Source organism: Bos mutus, chromosome 26, assembly GCF_027580195.1.
Source record: "Bos mutus isolate GX-2022 chromosome 26, NWIPB_WYAK_1.1, whole genome shotgun sequence".
Classification (NCBI taxonomy): domain Eukaryota; kingdom Metazoa; phylum Chordata; class Mammalia; order Artiodactyla; family Bovidae; genus Bos; species Bos mutus.
The window spans coordinates 36,988,210-37,005,431 of record NC_091642.1 but is presented as its reverse complement, the minus strand read 5'-3'; the positions used below and the strand labels follow the sequence as shown (position 1 = coordinate 37,005,431).

At 36.1% G+C, this 17,222-nt stretch overlaps 1 protein-coding gene across 1 annotated transcript in view; it reads left to right on the top strand.

Annotated features, from left to right (window-relative positions):
• Positions 1-17,222, top strand: part of EXOC6 (exocyst complex component 6) — a 176,851-nt gene that overhangs the window by 108,879 nt on the left and 50,750 nt on the right. The window contains 1 exon segment of the mRNA XM_005890631.3: positions 11,762-11,903. Within this exon segment, the coding sequence (XP_005890693.2) occupies positions 11,762-11,903 (142 nt within the window).

Sequence of the window (17,222 nt, the reverse complement as noted above, 5' to 3'; positions counted from 1 at the left end):
CAAATTATATACCTGTTATACAATTTGAAAGATTTTGGGAAAAAATAGTTGAATAACTGTTGTGATGGGATTTTGCTAATCCAAACAAATTTTTTTGGAAGTTAAATCTAGAAAGGACCTAGAGGTTACCTAGAGTCTGGTCCAGTCTTCCAGAAGAATGAACTGTCTGGATAACACAGCTGCCAACCCACTGCTTACTGTGGGTAATTACAGTATCTACCTGGCCAGTTAAATGTCTTCCTCCATTTCTGCTTGTGGTTTCTCCTTTACTCCTTGTGTGTTTGGTAAAAAGGATAACTTCCCATATGTAGAGCCACCTTCACTTCAGGCTAGATCAGATATTCAGGTGTCAGAGTTTGAGTTTTAAATTGTAACAACAACAGAGAGTCAGCTGGCTTGTGTATGGTGTAATTTTTTACTGCTTTAAACACCACTTCTGTTGATATCGGAATACATTTTCCTTTTTTATGATTGCCTGTTTGACTTCCTTCTCAGACTAACAGCAGTGATCATGCAGCCATGTCGGTAAGTAGATACAAGCTCAAGCTAGCATGTGAATTAAAAAATAACGAACTTCCTGCAGGCTTATTTTTCTCTGCTTAGGTGCTTATGGAAATTTTTAATTGTTTTGACAGTGTTCTTGATGCGTTTGTAGTTTTTGTGGAAGCCAGAGTTTGAAGATAATAACTAGTTGTTTTGGTGAAGCAATCAAGATTCTCTGAGACTTGATTGTGAAAGTTAATATTATGGTACATCTGTGGTGAGCGCAGTGCTTTGAGGATATCTCTCTGTGGTCATCGCAGGTATGACAGGCCATGCTTGAGATATTTTCCTTATCTGCAAATGAGTTCAATAGTTCAATAAGAATATATACTCTGGAGATTTTTGTGAGGGTTAAAAGAGGTAGTATACATGCAATGTTCAGAAAAGTGCCTGGCGTAAAATGAACACTCAAAACATATTAGTTGTTATATTTGTTGTAAGATTATCTGTGCTTTTCATGAATGCTTTTTTTCTACAGCACTTATCCCAGACTCTACTTGTAGAAATCTCAGTGCATAACACAGTATAGCCTATTACCCAATTCAAATGTTTCTTTTTCACCAAGCCCAATAGTGTTCATTGCCTTCCTCAGCATCTACTCTTTTTTAGTGGCTTTGTCATATTTTTGCTTTTTATTGTATTTGTTCATCCTTTTCACCTCCAGTTACAAGCTCTTAAGAGCAGAAATAAGAACTCAAATGTTGTCTGAGTATAGATATTGAAAAATATTCTTATTTTTGAAAAAATACCATCTAGCATTTGAAATTTAAATGTTCCTAACCTGCATTTTGTCCTTTCTGTTCTTATTTCTATTATCAAAGTTCAAATTTTGATTATCGTAATTGTCTTCTAATTTGTCTTTGCCAATAGTCTCTCATTACTTCTATTCATCCTACATATCAAAGCCAGATAATCCTCTCCAAAGCACATTTTAATTTCATTTTCTCTATTCAAAAATTTCAAGGTCTCTCACTTATCTACTGAATTAAGTGAAAATTGCACAGGCTAACAAATAAATGACCTCAGTCTCTTTCTGATACATTTCTGACCATGATTTAACCTGGGCATTTAAAGTGGAAAATTCACTCTGCCCTGCATCTAGCTTGAGTTTTCTACCTTGTCTTCATTTATAACTAAAAATTTTGAATCTCTTCCTAGAGCCATCTTTAATGCTACCTCTTTCATGAAGCTTTTACTGATTCTGCTTAACCTTATGTTGATTCTTTGTCCCACTTTTATGGTACTTATTTATATTTTGTCTTGAACTATGGTTGTAGACTTTCCTTCTTTCTACTTTCAGAATTTAATCTCATTATGTCAGGAACTATATCTACTCATCATGGTGTCTTCTGTAGTACCTAAACAATGTCTTACGTAGAGGAAGTGCTTTATAAGTACTTTTAAAGTTAACGTGAGAGGAATAGTGAATAACTAGACTATTATAAAGATAATTTTCTTGTATGTTTAAAAAGTATGAAAAGTATACTGCAGGGAGTTCCCTGGTGGCCTAGGGGTTAGGATTCCAGGCTTTCACTGCCAGGCCCTGGGTTCCGTCTTTGGTCAGGGAACTGAGAATCCTGCAAGCTGTGTGGTGTGACCAAGAGAAAAAAGTATACTGTAAAAATCAGAAGTTTTGAATCAAGAAATTTATTTGTCAAATATAGAATACTTTCTAGTTTTGAAGAGAAAGTTTACATTCTGTTATTTGCAGACAGGAATTTAGAAAATGTCTATGTGAATATGATATAGTAAAGATGGTATCAGTACCATCAGATGAGTAGAAATATTTGCATGGTTACTCATTCCTTATACAACTCCTTGAAAGAATAGTATAACAACTCAGATCACCACTCTGTAGATACTATAATGTTGAATAGTGTTGAATAGTGTTTAAGATGAACCTATAGCATGAAAATAATTTGCAAATTCCCAACACTAAGGACTAACACTTTGACTTATTGAAGAGACAGACCCTCAAGCTTTCACTTGACCTTTTGCTCATTTAATAAATGTTCAGTTCATTTCAATAAATGTAGTAGTTAAGTACGTATTAAGCGTGCTTACAGATTTCCTGCAGACAGACCATATGCATATTCAGAATACAGAAGTGAAACTAACCTTGCTATCCAAAAAAAAGAACCTCAGATTGTTTCTTGTCCTGTATTTAAGGACGGATGGATTTGGAGATCAGTTTTAGATAAATGTGAGTGAATAATTTGGAAAGATTTGGCACTTGAATGTCCAGTGTTTTAAAAAAGTTACTTATTTGAAATAGTTCTTTCTATGGTGATAAGCGAGGTATTTCTGTGACACATTTTGATACTTATTTCCGTACTTTATAAAAAGTTACAAGTACACAAAAATCAACAAGAGCAAACCATTGACAGTATATCAGTGCAGTGGAGAAAGTTAGAGAACTTTGAGAGAAAACATAAATGACAAAGTTGAAAGCAGTCAAGGTCCAGTGTTAGTAATAGAATTTCTATTTTTTCTTAAGCTTTTTCATAATGTGATAAAACAGTTAAGTGATTTTCACTATTGGAAGTTAATTCCAAAAAAAATCTTGCTTTTTAGTTGAAAGTGAACATACTTGAATTTTATAACTCTGATTCTTTTGGGTATTAAGTTGATGTCTCTATTAGCTAAATACTGACTAATCTAGGTGAGAAATTTGATTTCATAAGTTTGTAAGCCTTATGTGCCAGGCTTTTCTGTCCATGGGATTCTCCAGGCAAGAGTACTGAAGTGGGTTGCCATTTCCTTCTCCAGGGGATCTTCCCGACCCAGGGATCGAACCCAGGTCTCCTGCATTGCAGGCAGACGCTTTATCCTCTGAGCCACCAGGGAAGCCCATATATAGCATAGCATACTTAAATATTTCCCTGCTGTTGAAGGTTGTAGAAAACAGTATTTTGAATTGCTTTTAATGAGGGCATAGTTGGAAGAAGTAGTGGCATTAATAACAAAGGGCTTTTAGCAAGAGAATTTTGGTAGGAAATCAGTGGATTAGGGGAGAAGTACAAGACCAACCTGTAAGTAACATTAAGGAGATATTTATTAAATGGAAATAAAACAGATTCTGTATACACACACACACAGTATTAGTACATACATGTATATGCACACTTACAAATAACCTTTTACTTCACTCTTATGGCTATAGATGAAACAGACTATATAATTGATGAAAGCTTTATGAGCAAAGGATCATTTTTAACAGGAAGATTCAGTATCAAAAACAGATGAAAACATACCATCTAGCAGTTTCACTACCAGATGGCAGCAGAGAATTTGTGTTCGTTAGGGTACTTGAGTTTTTGCACATAGGGGTAAGTTCTAGGAATGCAAATAGTCTTTCCTTTTAACCTGTATTACACAATAGAAAGAAAAAAATAGAAGATAGTTCTCTCCTCATACCACCCCCCACCAGAGTTAAGTAGGCCAAGGATTGGGGGAGAAAAGAGTCTAAAATATGTGGATAAGAGATTGTTTGAGTTGGAATTATGTTTATTATGAGCAGATAAAGAAAGTGAAAAAGAGGTCAGATGCCCTGGAGTGAAAGAAAGGAGATGGTAGGGAAAGATGTTGGAGTCAGAAGTTTCCTGTGCAAGCCACGATCTGATGGTGCTCAAGAACCTGTATTTTTTTTCTTCCCTGTATAGAACAGATAGGAATGGATAAGGGTGAGGATAAAAGAGATGATACTTTGCACATTGAAGTCCCAATAAAAGCGCAAGTTTAGATGAATATTACATATATATGAAACAATGTTTAATACTTCCTTTTCTTTCATTCAGGAGATTAGGCATTGTAAGGAAGCTGTCCTGTTTTAAAACTTTCTGCCTCTGATGAAAATTGGTCTGATAGCTGGTAATAGCATTGAGATTTAAAGCCTTTGTCTGTTTGGAAACAAGAAGGAGACAGTTGACACAGACCTACTGTAGATGTCTGTAAGGACTTATTTTTCACTCTCAGAATATTGTTGAATGTCATTTGCAAGATTGTTTTTAGAAAAAAAGTGCTTAGTAGATGACTTACCTTGTTTGCTCCCTCCTCCCATAATGAGTTTCGTTCTGTTTTAATATGTATCCTTTCCTCACAGGATACATTTCCCTGAGTAGTTTAAACTCCTCTTCCAGGTACTCCCTCAACTGAAAGTGACTAATAGTATCTACCCCAACCGCATCCCCACAATCTAGGATTTAGCCCAAAGAAATTACCTGTTCAAAAAATCCTTAACATTCTAGATGAGTATACCCCAAACCTTTGAGAATTCCCAAATTTGAGAATATGGCTGTGCCATGTAATTTCTTTCAGAAAACACTGTAAGATACAGTTGAAAACTATAGATCTTAATGACAGTTACTTTACCCATGTCAATTAACAGAAGACAGCCAAGCCACATTGACTTGGGGAGGTTGGGACTTTGACTGTATTCAGTCTCTGAGTAGTTCCTCCCTGCCCACAACCCATTTCACAGAGTACCTAACTCAAAAGTGAGTCTCAGCAAATGAAGCCCTACTTGTACTGGCCTCTCGGAGCCATCCTTAAAAGGCTGAAATCTAGATATAAATGCCTTGAATGACAAAGGCCTACTCTGTGTTATGTTTACATATGTACGGCTATGTTTATAATATATTGGGCTTCCCCAGTGGCTCAGATAGTAAAGAACCTGCCTGCAATGCAGGGGACCTGAGTTTGATCTCTGGTTGGAGAAGATCCCCTGGAGAAGGGAATGGCTCCTCACTCCAGTATTTTCACCTGGAGAATTCCATGAACAGAGGAGCCTGGTGGGCTGCAGTCCATAGGGTCGCAAACAGTCGGACATGCTGATTGACTAACACTCACTTACTTAGCCTCCTACCTATATGTATTAATCAGAGAGAGTCAGCTTGGGTGACATTTGTCCACTTTACTAATGATTATGTGGAAATAGTCTATACTCTTCTAACTTGTTAGTGATTCTGACAACTTCTTTGCAAATTTTAAGTTGTACTGGGGTTGTGAAATAGTAGATTTTAATGATTATATAGTCCTAATACTCTGAGCTGGGTGCTTATGTAAATAAAATGAGGCTCTGACTCTGCTATGACAGAGTTGTTGCTATAATAACAGTTCTTGGATGTTTCAGTTTTTCAGTCTTAATTCCTGTGGCTCGACCATAGTATTCAGTCACATGTGGAAGTTTACAGCTTAAGGTTCTCTTGCATTTCTTACATTTGCCAAGGGAGAAGGTTATAGGGCCTTGATATTTTATTGCTTCCCTATTTAAACATGAACTTAATTGCCCAATTTGCTGTTATTAAGTGAATTTAGAAGGTAGGAAATATCTCTGTCAGTTCCTACACAGCACAGACGAGCTTCCTCTTCATGCTACCTTGGACGAAAGTGTGTTTAATCTAGATTTCTTTTTTTTTATATAAAAATTTTTAATTTTAATTGGAGGTTAATTACTTTACAATATTGTATTGGTTTTGCCATACATCAACATGAATCCACCACAAGTATACACTCTGGTATAATCAATAGCTTCAAAACCTTGACCTCTTCTAGACGTCATTGCCCTACTTGTCCTTGCATTCTCTTTCTGCTTATTAAAGTTAAGAGAAGTTTGAAGATATCATGGGACTGCTGTGACAGCAGCAATGATATTTGCAGGAACCTAAAAATCTGAGTGCTATATGTCATCTAAGGTCATGTTCAAAAGATTGTTTAAGAAGAAGGAAAAGAAAAAAAAGAAGAAGAAGGAAAAAGCCACCAAAGTTTAATGAGATCTGTGGTTGGGATGGGACTCCCCTAGTGGCTCAGTGGTAAAGAACCCACCTGCCAGTGCGGAAGACTTAAGAGACATGCATTCGATCCCTGGGTCGGGAAGGTCCCCTGGAAGAGGGCGTAGCAACCCACTCCAGTATTCTTGCCTGGAAAATCCTGTGGACAGAGGGGCCAGGCAGGCTACAGTCCATGGGGTCGCAAAGAGTTGGACACGACTGAAGTGACAACACATGCGCGCGCGTGCACACACACACACACACACACACACAGTTGGGATAAGGAAGTTAGGATAAGGCATGAAATAGAAATGTGCCATATAAGTGACCTGAAGTTTCCCCAGTTTGGAGAATTTTTTTCCCAACTTTAAGATATTTCTGTTCTTTTTAATCTGTGCATGTGTGTGTGTGAATGTGCATGTTCGTGTGTCCCAAGAGCAATACTTTATGTTATGTCTCATATCGTTATGGTTGAGAATTGTTAAAAGAAGAAAAGCCTAAGAGGAGAAAGGAAATTCATAATTGGCTATGGGAATTGTGGTTAACTGATGTGATAACCAGTTCTTTGGGGACTAGAGCTACTTAGATGCAGACAGGAAGAGTATGAGAGGAATATAGAAATGTAAAGGAGGTATTTTGGAGAATGTTAGGAATATTAGAATAAGTATATTTTGGTAGACCTATTAATTTTGGGGGCATAATCTCAAAACTGTTTTCAAGATTGTATTAAATTTATTTTTAAAACTTGCTAAAGAAATTCATCTTGATATTTAAACCTTTAAACATACATTCTATATTATTGGGAATCAGAGACATTTCAGTATTTTACCATGTGTTTAGCCAGAAAATAGATTAAAACCTTACTAGATGATGGAATCTTTGTGTATTTGTGAAGTCACCTTGGGGACATTTTTGTGTTTTAGGTATTTTTTTTCCAGATTGAATAATATTTTTTATGTTTGAGTAGTAGTACATTCAAGTAGTTTCATATAGTGAAATTTAAATTAGGGATTCTTTTGTAAAATAAAAAGAATTATAATGGATTTCTTAGATTAAAATGTCTGTTTTTCAACTTGGCATCATTTTTCAATAAGAATTCATTTCTGGTTTTAGTGTTGGATACTCCATATTTGATGAAAGACCTCACTCTTTTGGACAATGTGTTTTAAAAGGCTAAAAATCGTGGTTCTTTAGGAGACTGACCAATTCATCAAAATATTTACTTTCTTCTTTCGTCTTCCCTCTGAAAAGGCTATTTCGTATCTCATAACTGAAATTCACATTGCAAATTGAGAGGCAATAAGTTTGAATACTATAGCAGTATTTTGCTGTTTTTATTTAAATAACTTTAAAAGTCACATAGAATCAGAATAAATAAATTTGCTTTCCAATGTTAGATTTAATATTCAAACTGACCATTATTTTATTCAAGTTTTTAAGTTTTTCCTGACAAGAGTTACATAACTTTTCAAAACAAAACCTGTTATCAATTTAAAGAATAATATAGTGCATAATATTTCTGAGTCTATATTTTTTTTTAACTTAAATAAAAAGTAGCATATTGTGCAAGGTTGCTCTTTTGTGAGGGTATAAATAAAAGAAAATGGATTCTCCTGGGATCTTTAAGGAAAATAGACCAACACAGAAAGAATGATTGTAATTTCAAGAGTACATTTTTATGTAAAGTGTATTTGAGAGAATGAAAGCAGCATTGAAAAATGCTTTCAAATAATTATTATTGAAATCAAGCCTTCCTATTTTATTAGATCTTTGAAATAAAAGAATTGTGAGACAGAAATGAAAACTTCAAATGAAAATTTAAATGTGTCAAATTAGTTTTTAAGTATTCTACATTTCTCCTACTATTATATTAGAATAGATCTATCAGAGTGTTACTTTGAAACCAAAACTGTTTTGAGTTATAATCTAATAAAATGTGTTGTATTTTTGTTACCATGTCATTTTATGATGTTTCAAAGGAAACAGAGTATCTTTACCTAATCTATAATAGTAAATTATTCTGGAAATTTGGCTTGACATAAAAACAGATGTGTTTTCTTGATTCCTTTTAAACTGAGGGTTGGTGGTTTGTGGTTTATTGTTCCTGTGATTGGCATTAAAAGCCTTATTTCACAGCTTGCAGTGAGGGACTATTGGGTAAAGACTGTCTGTGTTCCACAAACTAAATTCAAAAAGTGTCAATCAAGGTCTCACATAGGTTACTTAGAGAATGAGTTTTCTTACTGGTTTCACCAAATGTCGCCTCATGCTGTCTTTGATTGGCACAGCCTGGCAGGGAGGATGGATGAATCTGTCACCGACTGGTTAATTGTGTTGCTGGTCTCAGTCTGACATTAGGTCTTTGACTCTTAAGTGGCTCAATACAAAACAAATTAGCAGATTGTAGTCATATTTCTCATTCTATATGCTTTGACTTTGTTGAATGCAGTCCATAAATCATATTGACTGACACACAAGTAAATGATGAAAGCTGCTTTTGAGACATGAATCTAGAAAGCAACACTGTGAAGGTGCCATGGAAGGATGCATATGGTTGACCCTTTGGGAATTTCCTAGGAGCCAAATGTCTCTTTACCACAATTGTTCTTAGAAGAAAAGCTTTTGGGTAATGCGAAAAGGATCTAATATGTCAGCAGATTCTCTTTTACAAGTTCCTTTGAAATACAAGAAGTTTGTCCAGGGGTTTTCTCTCTTTGCAAGTTGTTTTTCAGCAAAATGTGAGAGCAGGGTAAAAAAGTAGTTACCTTTAAAAGCTTGGCAGGTGTTTTTACTTACTTATTGAAATTTATGTTAAAGAAAAAGAGAATGTTAGCAATAGTTGCAATTAACTTTTCAGATGAGAGGAGCAGAAATTTCTAGGTGCTTGATACTAAATGTGCTATATTTTCTCAGTCATGTCATTTAATTATTTTGGCTTTGTTTGTTGTATTGTGAAAAACCAGGACATCTGTAATGAAAATGGCTGGTTTTTAAAGATAGTTGTAGAAGTACTTAGATTATTTTTGTTCTAGAAGGTGATACAGTATTAAAGCATTAAACAGTATTAAAGCAAAATAGTGTTTGGAAAGAAGTGTTTTGGTTATACAAAAGTGTACCAAGGGCTACAGGCATCAAAAATGTTTGGGGGATATGCAAGTTTCTGGAATATTAAAATTTTCTGTCTCAAAATAAGTAATAGATAAAATTTGCTTACATTTTATAGTCAAAAAGTACACATTAAAAAAATTGATCTTATAGAATATAACTGTTTAAAGGATTTGAACCTTTGATATCAATTTTGAGCTATAAAAAGGAATTTTTCATTTCAATATTTTATAAACATTTTAAACTTCTATCTTTGAGAACAATAAGCCTGTATTTAATATGCATAATCAAAGGAAATTGCATGTGTTACTTAAAGAGAAACACGTGTGTGTGTGTGTGTATGCACGCGCATGCACACTTGTGTGTTTTCATTACCCGTATCCACCACGTTTATGAAATAGCCTGTGCTTTGTACTAGTACCATTATTTTGGCTCCAGTACTATTGCTGCATAGTCATATGTAGCATCTGAACCCATGTTAAAATCGTACGCAATGTGTTTGTTTATGAAATGAATGTAGTAGTAACTGTTTTTGGCAGTTTATTAATCTGTTTTTGCAGTTAGTGCATTATATAAAGTGGCAACATAAGTAGGACGTGGAGCTGATTTGATGGAGAAGTACATTAAAACTAAAACATGCTAGTTGTTCCATTAGATCAAAATGACATTTCCATTAAGTTTTTTCAAGCCTATTACATTGTAATTAAATTACATGCATTGATTTCTTCTTTTTCTGTCTCTCCCCTCCTGCTTCTCATTCATATTGATATTATTCTGCTTGGGAAATGGAGCTGCATGTCTCCTAGACTAATTCTTGGTTTGGGGATCTTGAAGCATGCTGGGTTTTGCATTGTTTGTTACATTCCTTTTTGGCAGTTCATCAGTATTTGTCAAATATATTGTTTGCAGTTTCTGATTTAGATATTGGCATTCCATTTCAAATGCACAGTTTTTTTTTTACTGTGCATAGTGTCTAAATGCTAAAGATTCATAAGGACTCATAAAAGTTCCTTGTTTCTAGTCTGACTTTAAATGTGTAATCGAATGAACAATTGTTCAAGTAAACATCTTTAAAATATATTTGTGTTCCTTGTTTTCTAACAGATCAGTCCTATGTAAACATTTTTGCATCAGTATATTATAGCATTTATGTTTGGAAGATTTTGGTGATTTTGTAGCTTTATTGGCCTCTGTGATAAGTAGGAAAAGCATAATGATCACATATCACTGGGTGAATATTTGTTAATGCTAATAAGGCAAAACATGGCACATCTTCCAAAAGTTCTTATTTCTAACCTTAGTCATAGATCTTTGAATCATATGGGTGTCAGTCCTTCACCAAATCACATAATTGTGGGTTGGAGATAGCCATACTAGCCGTGATATTACACTGGGAAGCTTTACCTGAAAGTTTTTGTAATATTTTCTTTTCAACTGTAGTTAAAATAAAAAGTCTGCTTGAAAGAATAATTTATACTAAAGGCAATATTGTGATTCAGCTATATAATCTAGAAGCTAGACATTTAAAATTGTTTTTATAATTTTAAAGAAAATACAGCCTGAATCAAGGCTGTCAAAATTCATGTGGAGAATTAGGAGCTTATTATAGTAGAAAATATAATGATATTGTACCAAAAGACAACCACAAGTATTTGTAGCTCACTTAACTTTATATTTCTAAATTATCAGATGATTTTAAAACTTAATTTTTAAAACTAAATAAAAAGATTTGTAGATGATTGTGAAATCATATTGGTATGCAAGCTTCTTTTTCTCCCTCCTAATTGAAGCTGTACTCCAAACTAAGCTTCCTATTAGCAGTAAAAACTTAATGACTCAAAGTATGTTTTATAAAGACATTTTACTTACTACATACATATGAAAGTATATGTTATAAAGTATATTAGGTATAGTTAAATTATAATAAATTGCACTATTAACTTAATTCTTGGCTTGGTTAATTACATAAAGGAAAGTTTAAAAAGCATTATATGAATAAATGTTCCATCAACATGACGGTTGTTTTATGTCACAAATGGCATATTTTAATGTGCATTTTTAAAAATACTTGAGATATTTAAAGAGATATGAAATAATCAATAGATTTTAAACACAAACTTTAATTTTTCTACATACAATTATAGCTTTAATGATGTTTATATCATAAGAATGACAAGTCAACAGAATGTTGCTTTCAGTTCTTATGCTAAAAGACAGCCACTCAGAATACAGAAAGAAAAAGGCGATCACTAAAAAAAATGCCATGAAAAATTTTTGTGATACTTTATGATATGATACGTTTCTATGTTTGTTTATTTTTTGGTTTGGATGTTTGTTTTCAACAGGGGAAAGTTGCCCAGACTGCTTGCATGTCAGCCTGCCAGCATCTGTCAACATCCTTAATGCAGATGCTGCTGGACAGTGAGTTAAAACAGATAAGCATGGGAGCCGTTCAGCAGTTTAACCTAGATGTCATACAGTGTGAATGTAAGTACCTTGTTGGTTAAAATGATGCATTTCTAGGAATCTATATGTAAATTATATGGGAAAATGGTATAGAGTAGCATAGTTCATTAAAGAGAGAGGAGGCCTGATCCAGCTAAACTTTCGGCAGCCTTAGAAGCAACTTCTTTCCAAGAAGAGGAAAACATTTCAGTTTCACATTTAGGGCTCTAGAGTGGCACTAAAGTGACAGTCTGAATGGATAATTAAAAAGGTGATTTATTTATAATTCTTTTTTTTTTCTTTATTCCTTCTGGTCATTCTTGTCTTCTTGCCAGAACTCTCCTGATGTTTGTAGTACATGAATGAAATTATTGTTTGTCCTTCTTATTTTCCACACATAAACTTTCAGATACTTGCTAAAGAATGCTCTTAGGAACCTGCATTCCAACTGCAGTTTCTTTATAGTCTGACATTTTGATTCTCTCTCCCAAAGAATTTCTCAAGTCTTTACCTTTGCCCTTATTTTTCGCTTTATTTTCTTTAGGTGAGCGGGTTAGCAGATTCCATAATCTAATGTTGACATTAACCAGTCACCTTCAAAATTGATTGTGCTGTTTAGTTATTAGCCTTGCTATAAATGCTTCTAGCTGTAGGTTTTATTACCCCTATACAAGACATGAGTTTATGGAATAATTTTTAAGCACTTCTTTCAAATGTATGGTATATTGATTAAATGATGAAAATCCCTGGTTGACAGTTTAGGCAGGCACCACTGTTGATAAATTGAAAAACAGTGGGGCACAAGAAGGATTATAAAATACTTGCTTGGGGCAGATTTTGCAATAATATATTCTGTGTAAAAGACATTAGAAAATTAAATGTCAGTGGCTTGCAGATGAAGCAGGAGTGGCAGTTTTTTCAATGAGTAATAAATATTTGTCTGCTTCTATACAAGGCATTCTGCTAGGAAAAACATAATTAACATTAAAAAGAATAAGTGTATAGGCTCAATTATTCATTACAGTTATCAATCATTTATTACATGAAAAAATAGAGTTTTTAAAGACTCACCAATTTCCTTCAAAAAAAGAGAAATACTAATCTACAAAGCAAAAGAAAGATAGTTTTCCCTTATAGAAGAACCCATTTTCTTTTCCTAGAAAGCATTTCTAATTTTCTCAAATTAGAAAGCCTTTATTATATTTCTTTCTCAAAATAAAACTGTCATTTACAAGATGATATTTATTGTATTTACTAAAATATTTACCAAAAAGCACTTTTTAAAATGTTTCTAGGGACTTCCTTGGTGGTCCAATGGCCAAGATTCTGTACTCCCAATACAGGGGTCACAGGTTTGATCCCTGATCAGGGAACTAGATCCCACATACCACAACTAAAGATCGTACATACAGCAACTAAGAGCTGGCACAGCCAAATATATAGATCTTTTAAAAAAAAAAAATTGTTTCAGGAACTTCCCTGGTGGTCCAGTGGTTAAGAATCTGCCTGCCAATGCAGGGGCCATGGGTTTGAAACCTGATCTAGGAAGATCCTAATGCTGTGGAGCAACTATGCCTGTGTGCCAAAGCTACTGTGCCAAAGCTACACGCTCTAGAGCCAGTACTCTGCAACAAAAGAAGCATCTCAATGAGAAGCTGCTGCTGCTGCTAAGTCACTTCAGTCGTGTCCGACTCTGTGCAACCCCATAGACGGCAGCCCACCAGGCTCCCCCATTCCTGGGATTCTCCAGGCAAGAACACTGGAGTGGGTTGCCATTTCCTTCTCCAATGTATGAAAGTGAAAAGTGAATGTGAAGTCGCTCAGTCGTGTCCGACTCTGTGCTACCCCATGGACTGCAGCCCACCAGGCTCCTCCATCCATGGGATTTTCCAGGCAAGAGTACCGGAGTAGGGTGCCATCGCCTTCTCCGCAGTGAGAAGCTGGAGCACCACAACTAGAGAGTAGCCCCTGCTCACTGCAACTAGAGAAAGCCCAAGTACAGCAAGACCCAGCCAGAAATAAATGCATAAATAAATAAAATTTAAAAAGTTTCTAATGCAAAGCAATTGTTAATTCATTCTACAAATAGTTTGAAACTGATTTCTTAAAAGTCTTTAAAAGCTATCTTACAGGGGAATTCCCAGGTGGTTTGGTGGTTGGGACTCTGCGTTTTTCACTATGGAGGGCTCTGGTTCAATCCCTGGTAGGGACCTAAGGTCCCACAAGCCATGCTGCATGCCAAAAGAATTTTTAAAAAGCTGTCTTATGAGATCATTTCAGTATAATACTCATGTAAACTTTTATATAAGTATTGCTTGAGGCATTTCAGAATATTGATAATTGGGTCATTGAACCCTTTATTAGCATTTGCTTGTGTCTTCTCAATTAGATATTTGTTCAGAAATGGAAATTACTGTTTGGTTAGGCAGCTTCAGGTACCTAGATTTTTTCTCTGTTCTCTTACCTCTCCTTGAAGAGCAAGCCTAACTCCACTTAGAAAAAGCACATAAACACACAGCTTTGCCTCTTTTTCCCATCACAGGACACTTTCTCCCATTTGTTACTTATTTGGGTGGAGTTACTGAAGGCTTCTTTTAAAACACTGATGTTTTCTTAAAAGACTAATCTCTTAGAAGAAATTATACAAAACTGTAAGGTATAACTCAGTTAAAGATGTCCAAGATCAGGTGCTAGAGGGATAAACCCTAGCCTGATGAGGGCCAAGGTTCTGGTACTATAGATACAGAAAGGGAGAAACCAGGACTTAAAGACAAATCACAGAGGATAACTCAGCTTCCTATAAGATTATGCCTGTGGTTGGCTCTGCTCCTGCCTTCAGTCTTTCCCAGCATCAGGGTCTTCTCAGATGAGTCAGCTCTTCGCATCAGGTGGCCAAAGTATTGGAGTTTCAGCTTCAACATCAGTCCTTCCAGTGAACAACCAGGACTGATCTCCTTTAGGATGGACTGCTTGGATCTCCTTGCAGTCCAAGGGACTCTCAAGAGTCTTCTCCAATGCCACAGTTCAAAAGCATCAATCCTTTGGCACTCAGCTTTCTTTATAGTCTAACTCTCGCATCCATACATGACTACTGGAAAAACCATAGCCTTGACTAGATGGACCTTTGTTGGCAAAGTAATGTCTCTGCTTTTGAATATGCTGTCTAGTTTGGTCATAACTTTCCTTCCAAGGAGTAAGCATCTTTTAATTTCATGGCTGCAGTCACCATCTGCAGTGATTTTGGAGCCCCAAAAGATAAAGTCTGCCACTGTTTCCACTATTTCCCTATTTGCCATGAAGTGATGAACCAGATGCCATGATCTTAGTTTTCTGAATGTTGAGCTTTAAGCCAACTTTTTCACTCTCTTCTTTCACTTTCACTGAGAGGCTCTTTAGTTCTCCTTCACTTTTCTGCCATAAGGGTGGTGTCATCTGCATATCTGAGGTTATCGATATTTCTCCCAGCAATCTTGATTCCAGCTTGTACTTCTTCCAGCCCAGTGTTTCTCATGATGTACTCTGCTGCTGCTGCTGCTGCTAAGTTGCTTCAGTCGTGTCTGACTCTGTGTGACCCCATAGACAGCAGCCTACTAGGCTCCCCTGTCCTTGGGATTCTCCAGGCAAGAACACTGGGGTGGGTTGCCATTTCCTTCTCCAATGCCTGAAAGTGAAAGTGAAGTCGCTCAGTCGTGTCCGACTCTAGCAACCCCATGGACTGCAGCCCACCAGGCTCCTCTGTCCATGGGATTTTCCAGGCAAAAGTACTGGAGTGGGGTGCCATTGCATTTAAGTTAAATAAGCAGGGTGACAATATACAGCCTTGACATACTCCTTTTCCTATTTGGAACTAGTCTGTTGTTCCATGTCCAGTTCTAACTGTTGCTTCCTGACCTGCGTACAGGTTTCTCAAGAGGCAGGTTAGGTGGTCTGATATTCCCATCTTCTTCAGAATTTTCCTGTTTATTGTGATCCACACAGTCAAAAGCTTTGGCATAGTCAATAAAGCAGAAATAGATGTTTTTCTCGAACTCTCTTGCTTTTTTGTGATCCAGCGGACGTTGGCAATTTGATCTCTGGTTCCTCTGCCTTTTCTAAAACCAACTTGAACATCTGGAAGTTCATGGTTCACATATTGTTGTGAAACCTGGCTTGGAGAATTTAAAGCATCACTTTACTAGCATGTGAGATGAGTGCAATTGTGTGATAGTTTGAGCATTCTTTAGTGTTGCCTTTCTTTGGGATTGGAATGAAAACTGATCTTTTCAAGTCCTGTGGCCATTCCTGAGTTTTCCAAATGTGCTGGCATATTGAGTGCAGCACTTTCACAGCATCATCTTTTAGGATTTGAAACAGCTCAACTGGAATTCCACCAGTGTAGGGCTACCCAAGACAGAAGGGTCATGGTGGAGAGTTCTGACAAAATGTAATCCCCTGGAGAAGGGAATGGCAAACCACTTCAGTAGTCTTACCTTGAGAACCCCATGAACAGTATGAAAAGGCAAAAAGATAGGACACTGAAAGATGAACTACTCAGGTCAATAGGTGCCCAATATGCTACTGGAGATCAATGGACAAATAACTCCAGAAAGAATGAAGAGATGTAGCCAAAGCAAAAACAATACCAAGTTGTGGATGTGACTGGTGATAGAAGCAAGGTCCAATGCTGTAAAGAGCAATATTGCATAGGAACCTGGAATGTTAGGTCCATGAATCAAGTCAAATTGGAAGTGGTCAAACAGAAGATGGCAAGAGTGAATGTCGACATTTTCAGTCAGCAAACTAAAATGGACTGGAATGGGTGAATTTAATTCAGATGACCATTATATTGGGCAAAAATCCCTTGGAAGAAATGGAGTAGCCATCATAGTCAACAGAAGAGTCCAAAATGCAGTACTTGGATGCAGTATCAAAAACGACAGAATGACCTCTGTTCATTTCCAAGGCAAACCATTCAATATCACAGTAATCCAAGTCTGTGCCCCAACTAGTAATGCTGAAGAAGCTGAAGTTGAACAGTTTTATGAAGACCTACAAGACCTTTTAGAACTAATACCCAGAAAAGATCTCCTTTTCATTTTAGGGGACTGGAATGCAAAAGTAGGAAGTCAAGAAACACCTGGAGTAACAGGCAAATTTGGCCTTGGAATACGGAATGAAGCAGGGCAAAGCTGATAGAGTTTTGCCAAGAAAATGCACTGGTCACAGCAAACATCCTCTTCCAACAACACAAGCGAAGACTCTACACATGGACATCACCAGATGGTCAGTAGTGAAATCAGATTGATTATATTCTTTGCAGCCAAAGATGGAGAAGCTCTATACAGTCAGTGAAAACAAGACCGGGAGCTGACTGTGGCTGGG